The sequence below is a fragment of the Talpa occidentalis genome, unplaced genomic scaffold (genome assembly GCF_014898055.3).
Source record: "Talpa occidentalis isolate TD23 unplaced genomic scaffold, MPIMG_talOcc4v2.1 talOcc4.9, whole genome shotgun sequence".
NCBI classification, from domain to species: domain Eukaryota; kingdom Metazoa; phylum Chordata; class Mammalia; order Eulipotyphla; family Talpidae; genus Talpa; species Talpa occidentalis.
The window spans coordinates 18,351,928-18,365,953 of NW_023605305.1; the positions used below are offsets into that span (position 1 = coordinate 18,351,928).

At 55.7% G+C, this 14,026-nt stretch overlaps 1 protein-coding gene across 9 annotated transcripts in view; it reads right to left on the reverse strand.

The window, feature by feature from the left end:
• COL16A1 (collagen type XVI alpha 1 chain) overlaps window positions 1-14,026 on the reverse strand; it is a 57,921-nt gene that overhangs the window by 22,932 nt on the left and 20,963 nt on the right. For 7 of the 9 annotated variants that reach the window (XM_037500951.2, XM_037500950.2, XM_037500949.2 and 4 more), the window contains 27 exons: window positions 13,880-13,942; window positions 13,484-13,528; window positions 13,304-13,399; window positions 13,091-13,129; window positions 12,423-12,467; window positions 12,250-12,285; window positions 11,621-11,731; window positions 11,204-11,239; window positions 10,943-10,978; window positions 10,782-10,871; window positions 10,393-10,437; window positions 8,379-8,414; window positions 8,189-8,233; window positions 7,801-7,932; window positions 7,024-7,059; window positions 6,749-6,856; window positions 6,385-6,507; window positions 6,210-6,263; window positions 5,992-6,033; window positions 5,613-5,648; window positions 5,485-5,538; window positions 5,255-5,323; window positions 3,251-3,304; window positions 3,134-3,160; window positions 2,338-2,397; window positions 2,111-2,158; window positions 1,926-1,979 (listed from right to left, as the gene is read on the reverse strand). In XM_037500951.2, the coding sequence (XP_037356848.1) occupies window positions 1,926-1,979; window positions 2,111-2,158; window positions 2,338-2,397; window positions 3,134-3,160; window positions 3,251-3,304; window positions 5,255-5,323; window positions 5,485-5,538; window positions 5,613-5,648; window positions 5,992-6,033; window positions 6,210-6,263; window positions 6,385-6,507; window positions 6,749-6,856; window positions 7,024-7,059; window positions 7,801-7,932; window positions 8,189-8,233; window positions 8,379-8,414; window positions 10,393-10,437; window positions 10,782-10,871; window positions 10,943-10,978; window positions 11,204-11,239; window positions 11,621-11,731; window positions 12,250-12,285; window positions 12,423-12,467; window positions 13,091-13,129; window positions 13,304-13,399; window positions 13,484-13,528; window positions 13,880-13,942 (1,620 nt within the window). The remainder of the gene's footprint in view (window positions 1-1,925; window positions 1,980-2,110; window positions 2,159-2,337; window positions 2,398-3,133; window positions 3,161-3,250; window positions 3,305-5,254; window positions 5,324-5,484; window positions 5,539-5,612; window positions 5,649-5,991; window positions 6,034-6,209; window positions 6,264-6,384; window positions 6,508-6,748; window positions 6,857-7,023; window positions 7,060-7,800; window positions 7,933-8,188; window positions 8,234-8,378; window positions 8,415-10,392; window positions 10,438-10,781; window positions 10,872-10,942; window positions 10,979-11,203; window positions 11,240-11,620; window positions 11,732-12,249; window positions 12,286-12,422; window positions 12,468-13,090; window positions 13,130-13,303; window positions 13,400-13,483; window positions 13,529-13,879; window positions 13,943-14,026) is intronic. The other 2 variants (XM_037500953.2, XM_037500955.2) reach the window with 2 other exon arrangements.

The window sequence follows — 14,026 nt, forward strand, 5'->3', positions numbered from 1 at the left end:
TGATTTTCTTTTCCTGCCCACCCAGCACTAAATCCCAGCTGTTGCTCCACTGTAGAAGTGAAGTTATCCGCTAGCTATAAGGTCCCTGATACATTTCTTAACCTCTGTGCCTCAGTTTCCTCTTCTGTGAAGTGGATGTAGCTTACACGAGATCACACGACTAGGGCAAGTAAACGCTGTGTATTTCTAAACCTGTTCCTGCTCTCGAAGAGAGGAGTCCCTGGCCTCTCCCTTCCTTGAAAGGACTGCAGGAGACGACCTGGCCAGGAGGACCTGCACTCAGCCTGGCACCAGCAGGTGCCCATTCATTAGCAGCAGCCTCGGTTTGGTCTGCAGCACTGGGTCTGTGAGACCTGAAGCCTGGGCCCAGACTGAGCTGTCACGTCACTTTTCTGCCTGGTTACACCAGCAGGCCTTGGCAGGGCTGACAGCACATAGTGTGCGCTTGGTAATGGGTCATTGGAAAAGACCCAGGCTTCCTCAAACTGCAAGCCTCCTGCAGACAGCGCTCTGTCCCCAGCCAGGCAGCAAGAAGTGGGCACACTGGTAGCTGTGGCTGGCATGGGGGACCGGGAGATGGCTCTGGTCATGAGGCTCAGTGACAGAAAGAATGGGCCCACGGGCCACATCAGCAGTGGGGCTCATGGGTGCAGATTCTCAGGCCTGGGTGGTGGGGAGAGGTGATGAATAAAATCATCAAGGGCGGGGAGGGGGTGGTCATTTGTAAAAAGCTTTCGTGTGACTGTACTATTTCTTCAGGTGGGAATTGCTCCTTCAGAAGCTGGGAGCCAGACAGGCAGAAGCCACTGCCTATGTCTCCTGGGATCTCTGGAAAATGAGGCCTGGTATGTAAATCATTGGGGAAGTATCCTGAAGTCTTCCCCAAAGGAAGGCCCCCAAAGACCCTGCCAAGTCCCCACTGGATGACCTCAGAAAAGACAACTCACTTCTCAGATTTTGTAACTTTGGGACCTCACCATCTTCCCACTGGATTTGGTGAAAAGCTCAAATGAATGTGAGAATGCCCAGAAAATATAACAGCCATGGGCGTCATGATTGCTAATGCCATCTAAGCATTGAGCATGTGCCAGGCTCATTCTCAGTGTTTTGAATGTATTAACTTGTTTAATACAAAAGCCCTATGAAGTGGGCGCTGTAATTATCGCCACTTAACAGATGAAGGACGTGAGACACAGAGTTGGCCTATTTCTAGTCCCAGGCATGCCAGGCACACTCCCACCTCTGGGCCTTTGACCTGTGGCTCTGCTGGGAATGCACTCCCTCTCTGGCTCATTCCTCATTGCCTTTAGGTCTAGATTCAAATGCCATCTTCTCTTCAACACCTTAATCAAATGTCTCTCCTGCATGCCTCCTATTTTCTATCCCCACACCCTGCTATAATTAGCCTTCTGCTTAGCACATGTCACTTTTGAACATATTTATCTTTCTTATTATGTCTCTCCTACTAGAATGCAAGCGCCAGGGGGGTAGGGATTTTTACTTTCATCCACTGCTGCATCATCAGCACCTAAAACAGAGCCTGGTAAACAGCAGATGTACAAAAATAGTAGTTGCATGAATGAATGTGGATTGCTGCTCCAAAATGATGGAGCCTGGTGTCCTTGTAGAGGGTTTTTATCAGACCCAGGTTCTGGGTTCCTGTCAGCTGACCAAGGCTAAGCTGGGCACAGTGTCAGTGGGTGCCTGGGTCAGCACACAACGTCACATTCCTCAAGAAAGGGCAGGGAGGGCACACAGCCTGCGCCATGGGACCAGAGGGGTCTCCTCCACACTCTGCAGAGCATGACAAAGGAGAGAGAAATGACATGTGCGCTGGGAGGTGGAGCACTGCATTTGGGTCCAGCACAGAGTGGGAGCACGAGCCCAACATCCCACCTCCGAGTCGCCTCACTCGCCCCCTTTACCTGTAACCCAGGCATTCCGGGGGGGCCTGGTGGTCCAGGAACACCGGGGGGACCCTGGGGAACAGAAGAAATCATCAGACTGGCAGAAAGCTCTGCCCCGCCACTGGGGGCGGCGGAGTTAGGGTGGACAAGCCGCGGGGTGCTGGCGGACAAGAGGAGAGACAGAGGAGACAAGCGACACACACCTGCGGGCCCGGCTGCCAGGAGCTGCCCATCCAAAGTCCCGGAGCACCCTGGGTGGGAGTGGGGACCGCAAAAGAAGGGAAGAGGTTATAGGCAACGTCCACACCAAGCACAGGGCTGCGTGGGGAGGCAGCTGGCCGGGGCGTGAAGCCCTGCGGGGGCCTTGCACACTGGGCACGAGACAGGAAGCTGGGCCTCTCCCCCAGCAGGGGTGAGACTCTCAACTTACCGGCATGCCAGCGAAGATGGGGTCTCCTCGGGAGGGGCAAGAGCACTCCCCTGGCTCACCCTGAAATGACAAGAGCCTTTCTCAGAGGGGCAAGGATGGAGCACCTTCTGGAAACAGGCAGCAGGGAGGCAGCCTGGGTTCTCGTGATAAGGCAGGGTCAAGTCTAGGATCTGCCTCTTATGATCATGCCCCGGAGCATTCTGTTCGCCCTCCCAGAACCTCAGTCTCCTCCTCTGTGAAAAGGGGATAATAACACCAAACACACAGACTGTCATGAAGAGGGAATGGCTTGACACACAGCTCCTGCCACCTGGCAAGCGCTCAACAAACTGCCACTGCTGTTACTGCTGCTTTCGGTTTCATCATCCCTGCCGCTGCCCAGGGAGCCTCGGTCAGTCGCAGCCCCCATGCCCCTTGGCAGCCAGCCTGCCATGCCCTTCTCTCCCAGGCCCTCACAGCTATGCCCTCTCCCTACTAGTCCTCTCCAACCCAGTTGCTGCCCTGTCCTCCGACTCAGGCTCCATTTGAAAATGCAGCTGCCCCCCCAAGGAGGTCTTGTTGCTCTCTGGGTCTCCTGGGATCCTGGGGGAGCACTGGGCAGCATCCAGGTAAAGTGGAAAGTGTCTGGTGCCCCTGTTTCTGGGACCAGGGAGCAGGTGGGTGGCAGGTAACCAAGATGACGGGTGCCTCGGTTCCCTTCCTGTAGCTCAGGCAGCCCCAGGCGCATAGGCTCCCCAGCCAGCAGGCCTGCAGGCTGCTAATATCCCCAGATTATCTGCCAGACCTGGGGACTTACCTTCTCCCCCTGAGAACCCTTTTCACCCTGGGGGAAGAAACACAAGGAGGTGAGTAGATTGGGGTGGAGAGGCTGGGCCAGCTGTGGCTTCCTGAGGCCCCAAGACACTGTACTCACTGGCATCCCTCTGGCTCCTGGAAGTCCAGTCTGTCCTTGCTGCCCATCAGGGCCCTGCAGGGAGAGAACCCAGGCTCAGTGGACACCGAGGGGCAGCAGCAGCTGTCTGCCCCCACCCGCGGGTAAAGGTAATAGGACACACAAGCCCTCAACCCAGTGCCCTCTTTCAAGAGGAGGCAGCTGAGGCACAGGAGATGAGGAGAAGAGGAAGACAGGCATCTCCTGAGCCCCATGGGGTATCAGACACCAAGCTGAGGGCCTGTTAGAGGACCCTGAATGCAACCCCTGCTCCCAGCCCCACAGGGCACTATTGTGCTGTTTTAAAGATGAGGAAACTGAGGCCAAAAGAGATTTTGTAATAGACCCAACAGCACAACTGCACCCAGATGTGTGTGTCCCAAATCCCTGCTCTCTCCTTTCCCGTGAGTGCAGGACACTCTGCTGACACTCTGTGTCACTGCTGGACACACCCTCTCTATCGCAGACATCATCTTAATTCACTAAATGGGGAGACAGGAACTTAGGCCTCTATTTTGTCAACAAGGAATTGGAAACCAAGAAGCGTCACTTGCCTGGGGTCACACAAGGAGCAGAGTGTGGGCAGGGGGAGGGAGGCCTCCCAGATGGGATTCAGCTGGAGAAGAAGGTCCGGAGAGGCCAGGCTGGCTGTGCAGGGACACGCCGATGGCTGCCTGATTGTGGGACACTCCACCCCACAGGGACCTGAGGCCTCAAAGGACCAGGACTACCTTCACCCTGACCTCTGCTTCACCCTAGGGCCCCCGACACAGGCAGGGACCCAGGCTGTCCAGCTCCACTGGGTTACACAGAGGGGTCCTTGGCCCCTCCAGGTTTCGTGCCCCCTCCGAAGGAATTTATCGGGGACCGCAAACTGGAGCTGGAATTTCTCTAGTGAGTCACGAAGGTAGATTAGCACACATTTACCAGGCTACTCTGAACACTTCCAAGAGCCCAAGAAAAATTACACATTTGCCCAAGAGTTGGCCTGGCACAGACTGGCTGAAACGTAGCATTTCTTGATTTAGGCTGGAATTATATCATCTTGTAAGGTTCTAGTGCGTTCATGTGGAGTAGAAGCTGACTATTATACAGGTCTTTGATGAATGAAAATGAGATGATGCATTTATTATTACTTAATCTGTGCCATTTGTTCAATAGGCACATCTTTTGAAATGGGACTCACTGAGGGGGGCAGTAATAAAAGGAAGGTCTCTGGGGGTAATGAGGCTGGAGGGTCTGCTTGTCTGGAGAGACCCATGCTGTCCCAGGACGGTGGCCACCAGCTACGTGTGGCTATTTAAATGTAAATTAATTAAAATTAAAGGAAATTTTAAATGTTCATGAATTTTCAGTTACACTGGCTAGTTTCCACATGCGGCTAGTGGCTGCGCAGGGACATGGGACACGCCACCTTCCCACTGGGCCACCTTTCCACCTTCCTGCCTGGGACAGGACAGGACAGCACATCTCCAGCATGCTGCCACTGGGCAGCTCCAGTTTAGATGACCCTGAGCAGGGGTGGAAGAGTTAATATGGGCTTATGGGCGTCGAGTTGGAGAGACCTGCGTTCAAGTCCTGACTCTGCCTCTTCCCTTTCTGGCCTTCAGTTTCCTTACCTGTGAAATGGGAACAAATCCAGCCTTTCCCTTGCAGGACTGCTGTGGTGTCAATGAACTGCTCTTTGTTTAGAGCTTAGCACTGGGCCTTAGTTAGATCACTGCTAGACACAAGATGGTCGGCATCACGGTGGTGACAGGTATCACCATTATTCAGATGTTATGATAATCCTGAGCACTGCTACCTTGTGAACAGTGATAAACTGAGTACTAAACCCTGTACTAAAATAGTCCCCCCAAAAGTGCAGTCTTCCTTTCCCAAGGCTGGGCCTGGCCAAGGCCCCTCTCCTCATGCCCCCGGGCTGCTGGGATGTGCCCCCTCCATAGCAGAGTTTGGTCCAACATGGAGCACAGAGAGGACCCTTACCGGAGGCCCAGAGACACCAGCACCAGGAGGTCCCATAGGTCCAGTGGCTCCTTTCAGGCCTGGAGATCCCTGTGAAGAGGGAGGACAAAGGGTACAGGGTAATCCAACAGGTGAGATGCACCAGGCTGGGTCAGAGCAGCCCTGGCAGGCATCACTTAGCTCCCACTGTGCCCAACCACAAGTGCACTCCAAGTACTGCAGACCTAGCACTCAAAGAGGCATATGCTCACCTTGGCACCCTTCTCTCCAGTGGGGCCGGGTGGTCCGCGAGGTCCCAGAAGCCCCTGCATATGGAAGCACTTAGCCATCCTATCCTAGAATGGCCCGTCCCCTTCCTCCAGGCCCAAGGCAGACGTACCTGAATGCCAGGCAAACCCGGGGCCCCAGGCTCTCCCTGCAAGTCAGAGAAGGCAGACTGAGCCATGGCTGCCCAAGCCAAGCTGCCTTACACCCCCAACCCATGGAGACCCGGTCTGGGGTGCACTATCTGCCAGCCCAAACTCAGGAGAGGTTTCCAAGAAAACCCTGAGGTTTGGAGGATGAGGGGTCAGAGCCAAGGTCAGAAGTAATAAAAGCAACCACAGGTCAGGACTATGGCCCAGCTCCTTAAGCCACAGCTGTGCTCTTGAGCATTTGGGGGCAGGGGGAGCTCTGTGGTTTGAGGGGCCAATGGGAGTGGGTGTCTGGTTAATGGGAGTGTTGGGGGAGGGGAGGGACAGGTAAGGCTGGAGACTCACCTGGGGCCCCTGGACTCCCTTTCCTGGAGGCCCAGGCTCTCCCTGAAGAGACAGAAGGACAATTCTCATCTTGAGGTTTCCCAATCACCCTTCCCCTCTACCCCAGACCCTCTTCCTCCCCACCCCACCTCTGCTTCCTCCCTGTGCCGTAGCTGGTCTCCATTCCACACTCCAGCCCCACTGCCCCCATGGATCTCCCCATCCCCACGCACACATACCTGTACACCCTTCAGTCCTGGGGGCCCCTGAACTCCTGGTAGACCCGGCTGACCCTAAAAGACAAAAGGTGGTCCATGGGCCCCATAGGGGGAAAAGCAGGAAAGAGAGAAAGCAAAGCCCAGGCAGGGAAGGGCCAGGGGAGAGGCGGGGGGGGGGGGGGGGGGGGGGACTCACATGTTTACCAGGTCGACCCACACCTTCAGGGCCAGGCTCTCCTTTGGGGCCCCGCATCCCAGGCAATCCTGCCATGTCTGTTGGCACCCCCTGCAGGCTGGGGCAGGCAGTGCAGCCATCACCCTGATTAGAGACAGGCAGGATCAGGGCTGGAGGGCCAGGGCTGGCAGCCAGGCCACAGTCCTTCTGAGAGCTCTGCCTTCCCCTCAGCCTGGGAAATCAAAAAGGCCCCTGACACTCCCAGTGCTCCTCCCTGCTCCCCCCAGTGATCTCGCTCTCAGCCTGACCCACAGTCCTTTCACTCATTAGCTCTCAGCCTGATTTCTTCATGCTCAAGCCATAAACTGACCCCTGCCTGACTGACCTTCTCTCCTTTTGGCCCCATAGGGCCCCGAACCCCAGGCTCGCCCGACAGTCCCGGCTGCCCCATGGTGCCCGGTGTTCCAGGATCTCCGGGATACCCAGCATCACCCTGTAAGGAGTAGGAGTCACGGAGGGCTGAGGGAGGTGGTCCAGCTGGGGGCTCCTGCAGGCACTCAGAGCCCTCCGCTGGGGCTGGACAGGGAGTGGGAGTCGGGCCAGGGAAGTGAGGGGAAGGAGGTGGTGAGCCTGTCTAAGAGGCCCCCGAGATTCGCTCACCTTCTGCCCCTTCAGTCCACGCTCTCCAGCCTTGCCCTGAGGAGAAAGCATTGCCAGCACCTGTTCACTCATACCGAATGCCCCCACGTGTCTGCCACTGTGTTGGACCCAGGGAATACAGCAGGACACAAAACAGACAAAAATCTCTGCTCTCATCCCAGTGAAGCAGTGTTGTGAGATTAAAAGAAGAGACCCAATTCCTGCCTGGGTGACTGTGGGCCAGCTCCCTAACTTTTCTGTGCCTCAGTTTCCACATCTGTTAAATGCAGATAATAAAAAATAGCATAGGCTTCTACGCCGTAGGATTTTTTTTTTTTTTTTTTTTTTTAGATGAGAGGAACTAGTACATGTGGCCCATGGTATACACTGTGCCGGCGCCACTGCTATAATAGAAGCAGTAACAGTAATAATCACCACTGCGTAACTATCATTTCTGCTGCCTGTTGTATGCTGCTCGATGTTCCGCACACATCATCACCCGGCTTTCCAGCACCACCACCACGCATGGGAAACAGGCACAAAGACGGAAGCTGCTTGCTTGAGTCAAAGTCAATAAACGGAGGAGCTTGAAGCCCTCCCTGCCTGGGCCCAGGTTGGTGCTCTTTCTGCCCGCCCTGCCTTGCTGTGTCCCAAGCCAAAGGGGGAGGCCTGGCAGGCCAGCTCCCTCTGGGCACAGAGGCACTGACCCCTCGGCCCCAGAAATCCAGCCAACCAGGCAGGGCCCCTCCTTCCTCTTCTGCCTGCCGGCGTCCCATCTACAGAGGCCCTAGAACTCACCTGTTTTCCTGGTAGGCCAAAGCCTGGGGGCCCCGGCTCTCCTTTCTCTCCAGGATGGCCAGGGAAGGCCACCATGTGGCCGTCTCCGTCCTGAGACTTGGGCAGGGCTAGGCATGGCTCACAAGACTCTCCCTGTGAAGCAAGGGCACAGGACAGACTTGGAATGGGGGGCTGGGGACATAGCCGGGTCTGACACGGCATGTCTACTGGGCAAGGGACTGGGAGGGAGATAAGAAATGGGGAGTCAAGTCATCAGGGGTCTTGAACTCTACATGATGGAGTGGCGTCCCCAGGCAGTGGGGCCCCTGGGGAGGTTCGACATAGAGGGGTAGATGTGTATGTTCAGGACGTACATGCTGGCTGCAGCGTGGCCAGTGTCCCCACTCACCTTCTCCCCTTTGATGCCTGCTGGTCCCACTGGCCCTGGCAGTCCCTAGGTGATAAAAAGCCAGGGGTGATGCCCAGCAACTGCCTGCACCCACAGAGGCACAGGCCAGCTCGATCATCTCCATGCTGGAGGCAGGCAGCACCCTCACCTGTCCTTCCTGCAGGGCTGTTGCCACCCAAAGCAAACTTACCGGACTTCCAGCTGGCCCTGCTTCCCCGAGGCTACCCTGAGAGAAAGCAGAGAATACAGGGTCAGCGTGGGGAGGTGCAGAGCTATGTCAATCAAACCCCAAAGTAGCCCCGTTAGGAACTTTAGATTACTGCCTAACCACCCCTGCCCCTCATTTCCTGACCAGGAAAATGGAGGCCCACAGAGGACAAGGGTTTCTCCAAGGTCTCCAGGGGAGACTGTGACCAGCCTATAGATGCCCAGCCCTGACCCAGCACATGAAGATGATGAATCTGTTTATCCTGCAGTGACTCCCTAGACACCTCCCCGAGCTGCGCACTGGACAAGGTGCCTGTATGGAGCACGCTGCCTACGAAGCTTACATGCTTGTGGGAGACAAGAACGATTTAAATTATAGTAACTGTAAATAGTGATGAATGCTGGGAGAGAGAGAAGGGGATGAGACAACGCTGGTGGGAGGCCATTTTAGTCAGAGAAGTGTCAGCCACAATTACCATCAGAAAGATGGTAATAAGGTCAGCCAGTGAAGAAGAAGGGGAGGTAGACAGGGAGACTGTTCTAGACAGTGGGAGCATGAGGACAACATCTCAGAGGTGGGCGCAGTCTTGAGATTTTCCAGAACGGGAGGTGGGCTGTGCATCTGAGCAAGGCAAACAGAGAAGCAGGCGGGCCTAAGGAGCAGGCAGAGCAGCTGGTCAGGCTCTTGTTAGGCCTTACAGGCACCACAGAAGGGTTCTAAGCAGGGAAATAACATCCTTGGAGGTCTTTTTGCAAAGTCACATGAGTTACTGAACAAAAAATGGACCCTTCAGGAGTTGCAGAGGCTGCGCGGGCAGGCCGGCCACAGGGCTGCCACCACAATCCAAGTAAGAGGTGATGGGCCCGAGACTAAGGTGGAGGTAATGGAGGTGGAGGGAAGCAGTGGGAGAGGAGAGAGATGCTGTTGGTAGTACTGGCAGATGCAGGAGATGCCCTGGGGAAGGGAGGCAGCAAAAATGCCATCAGCTTTGGGGTTTGAGGAGCTGGGGATAAGCCATCTCCTGAGATGGAGAAGCCTGGAAGAGGAAGCAGGTGTGGGCTGGGGATGCAAACACTCCACTGGAGAAATAGAAAGCCTGGTTCGCCTGGTGGGGCTGAGTCTGAACATGGGTTTCTCACTTTGGAATGCTCAGATGCCCACAGAGCCCCTCACTTGGGTAACACTGCATGCCAAGTTCAATGCTGTCATTTGTCCCCATTGCAATCGAAAACATAAACATTAATAAGGGCACTGAAATGGAGAAGAAGGTGAAGCCTACAGAATCTGGAGCCAGTCTTTCTGGGCTCAAATCCTGGTTTACACCCAAGCACCAGGGTGGCCTTGGGCAATTTATTTGGCCTTTCCTGTCTCCACTTCCTCTTCTGTAAAATGGGAATAATGGAACCCATGAGGCTTGGGGATGAGGACACAGGTTAACACAAGTACAAGCACTTGGAGATTTTATTATAAAAATCTTGAAGGTGGGTCTTCCTGGCGGCACAAGGGGTTAAGACATAACCTATGAAGCTGTCTGCAACCTCTGCAGCACAAGTTCGATCCCCGTCCAGGAGGTCACCACATGGCGCAGCAGACCTCTCCTGTCTCACCCGCTGCTCCCCTCAGCAGTGTATTTCATCAGTCTGCCTGTTCTGCTCCCCGCTCTGTCTCTGGTGGATCCTCTCACCCCCGACACCTCTGTCCTGTACCTAAGCTCTTGTATGCATAAATAAATAAATCTTTTTAAAAAAGTCTTGAATGTTCTAATTGTTTTAGGTTATCAATAAATTAAAAATACAACACTAAGGAATTCTCTTGGAGAACATGAAGGCTCTCAGAAGTAAATTCTTGGACTGTAGTATGGAAACACCGATGCGCTCATCACTGTGGATTAAGTTTGATCTCTTATCCATATTGGCCTATTCCCCACCCAGGGCCCCCCTTCTGCTGCCTCCCTGCCAAGGAGCCCTGAATCCCTGACAAATAACCCAGGTCTTACCTTCTCTCCTTTCAGCCCTGTTGGCCCTGGAGCCCCAACTCTCCCCTGAAAAACAAAAGCAGTTACAGCATCTCTTCAATCCCATTCCCCCCAAGACTTCAGGGGTCCAGTGCCCACCCATAACGGGAGAGACAGGCCTGGGATTCTGAGTCCCACACACAGCAGGCAGCTGACAATGACTTCTGCCATCCAACTAGGCACTACTCAGTGATTCTGAGAGCGAGCCCCAGAGCATGTGACCCTGGAGGCAGTGGAGGGACAGAAGGAGGGAACCAGCTGGCCCACTTGCTTAGGGACTTCCCTCCTGTTGTCAACCTTGAGCCAGGGAGGCTACCAGGGTGGCAAGGATGGATCAGACTGGGCTGGGCTGGGAGGACGCAGTCACTCACCGGAAGGCCAGGCACACCCAAGGTGAGGGGGCCCCCTTTAGAGAGCCCGTGGGCCTCTCCAACTGATCTGCAGGATGAGCAGGACTCCCCCTGGGGAAAGAAGGGAAGATCAGAAAGGATCCCAGAAGTCAGGGGTGGCTAGAAGACCAGGTGCCCCTTACCTTCTCTCCTTTGAGGCCTTGAATGCCAGGGTCCCCCTGCAGGGAGAAAAGTTAGGGGCTAGGACTGGAAGTATTGGGGAACTCCAGACTTCCTAGTCATATATGAGGACAACAATGTCACACACCACAAACCCTTCAAACACCCAGGGGTCCTTTGGAGTTCAAGGTCATCACCACAGAGCCAGGGCACATCAACCCATGTAACAGATGAAAGAAACAAAGCCAGGCTAAGTTACCCCACCAGAAAGTTCCTGTACGTACCCGATCACCTTTTTGTCCAATAGCTCCCAGGCCATCCTGGAAGAAAGGGTCTGTGAGTGAGTGGAGTGGGGCCTCCTGGCGAGGACCCTAATCCAGCTACACCCACCCCATGCTCCATCCCAACCAATACCCACTCCCAGGAAGAGGGCATAGCCTTGCTCACTATAAGGGATGGCTCCACCCCAACTTGCCCAAAAGGCATCCTGGAACCTTATCAAATATACTCTGTGGAGTTGCCATGGAGACTTCATGGGCAACCTTCTAGCCTAGCCCTGAACTCTATGGCTCATTCCCTGACCCAGAATGTTGGGAGCCTGGACCCTCAGCCCTTAATCTCTATGGCTGCCAGAAGTACCCAGTCCCTCTGCCCAGCTCCTCTCCATGGTCATGCCCACAGGCTTGTTAGTGAGCACTCACCCTGGCTGGTGCAGGATCACCAGGCTCCCCCTTTGGCCCTGGCTTTCCAGGGAGCCCCAGGAAGTTCTGGAACCCCTCAGGCAGAGTCGGGCACACTTCACAGGGGTCACCCTAGCAGAAGAGAACAATCTTGAGTGGACTGGGTAGGGCTAAGACCCCGGGGAAGGTAAGGAGCCTCATGCCCACCCTGCTCGAGATAGTGGGTGGGCAAGCGCCCACCCCCAATGTCACAGCAAACAGCAGGAACACTGGAAGAGCTTCCTGGTCAGCAGACTCACTCACTCAATAATTCCCGCACACCACAAAACTACACCCTCACAACCAGCCGTAAGAAATTATTGGGTCCTGTTTACTGTGTCCCATTTAGATGTGGAAACTTGGATGAAGACAGAGCTAGCTAATTGCTTGCCACATTCACAAATCACGTGTGTGGCAGAGGCAGGATTTGAACCCAGTGGTTAAATTCCCAAGCTGGGATCTTTGTGGTATAATCACACACACGCTGTAGGAACAAAGATGTAGGGTATCCTCTGGAAGATCTAGCATCCCGGGGCCAGGGGGCTGGGTGCTCAGTGTCATCTTTGGAGACAGGCCCCCACTCCCATCTCTACCCGAGGCCTGACACTCACCTTCTCTCCTTTCAGCCCTGGCACGCCTGGCTTGCCCTGTTGGAGAAGTAGTGTTAGTGCCAGAGCATGCAAGGGAGAGCCCCAGGATGTAGCCCCCTCCCTCTCGAGTCCTTGGGACAGTGGACCTGGGTGAGAAGGATAGCAACACCCCCTACCGAATTGGGGCCACTCACCGGCTTCCCACCAGGACCTTCCTTTCCCGGCATCCCAGAACTGCCCTGCGGTCAGAGAAGGGTTAAGGAGCAGATTCCTGGCCTGACCCCAACCCATTTACCCTTGGCCCATCCCAAGTCCCCTCTCTGGGTAGCAGGACAATCTCTGCCAAATCTCCCGTTTCCTCTGGATCTGTTTGTTCAGCAAGCACTCCCTTCTTCCAGGCACCTGTCCCTCTTCATGTCTAGCCTAAGTCCTTCTGGTCACCAAGGAGGGGAGAACATGGTGCTTCTGAGTCCCCCTTCCCTGGTGCAGTGGGAGGGGAGGTGGTCTGGGTGACCCCAGAAGAGTCACAGCAGACAGACAGATGGACATTGCCAAGGCTTTCTGCTCATTGTGGCGCAAGGTCCTAAAACGAGCTTGGGCCCTGCAGTTAAGGCCTCTTTGTTTGTTACCAGACTTGGGCCCGCCCACCGCCACGCCTGGAACGCAGGCCAAGGCTCCCACATCAGCAAGCCCTGGAATGGGGCACTCCCCGACAGGGACCTGGCTGAGCAGAACCCGATATCCTCAGCCCAAAGCCTGGTTCTCCCCTCCCTCCCTCCACATGCCTGCCCCCTCCTCATTCCCTCTCTCCTCCCACTGCGCAGACAGCCCCCCACAGGCCCACATGCCCTTCCTCGCTTACCTTGTCTCCCTTAGGGCCCGGTGGGCCGCCTGGATCTCCCTGAGGGCAGAAGCACGGTCAGGTGGCAGCTCCCCAGGGGCTTCACATTACAGTAAGATCTACTCAAACCCCTCCCCCAACCAGAACCCCTGGGATGAACCTCATCTCCCCACGCTGACCAGGCAGGAAAAGGGTCTCTGAGGGAAAGGCAGCAGAAGGCCAAGGAGTACTCACCGGCATCCCAGGCAGCCCGATCCCAGGGAGCCCAGGGGGCCCAGGTGGCCCAGGCTCTCCTGCCAGCCCCTCAGGCCCAACAAAGCCAGGGTCTCCCTGGCACAGACAGGAAGTGGGTGTGAGAAAGCTGCCGCCCAGCCCCACCACCCACATTCTACTCTACAGACCCCCACAACTCACCTTCTGTCCTTTGGGTCCCATAACACAGATCTCTCCTGGCCGACCCTGTGGGGTGGGATGAGGGTGTAAGAATGGCCTGAGGCCTGGCACCCCCTGGGGCAGCAGTCCCTGCTGGGACTGGCCAACACCCACCTGCCCACCCACACTCCCCTCCCCAGAGCAGATGCCAGCCCAGTGCTTCAAGGTCAACCTCAGGGTCAGGGCTCTGGGGCTGGGTGTCAGGGGGCTTGAATCTGGGTCCTCTCTGCCTCCTGGAGCCCCAGCCCCCATCCCTGTGCCTATTCTCCAGCCTGAGCAAGCGCGGTGGGTCAGATTCTGCTGGTTAATTTCCAGCACTTCAGGGCCCTGTGCTGAGGGGTGTGAGGGTTGAGTGGGGAAGGTCCCAAGTGCCCGTACATCTCGGCCTGGCTTTCCTGGCGAGCCCTTGATGCCTCCATCTCCCCGCTCACCTTTCTGGCCCTGGAGAAGGAAGAGGCAAGGTGACTGGGGTGGAAGAAAGAGGTTGGAAGAACCGGAACCCCTCCAGTTGGGCGAGACACCGTG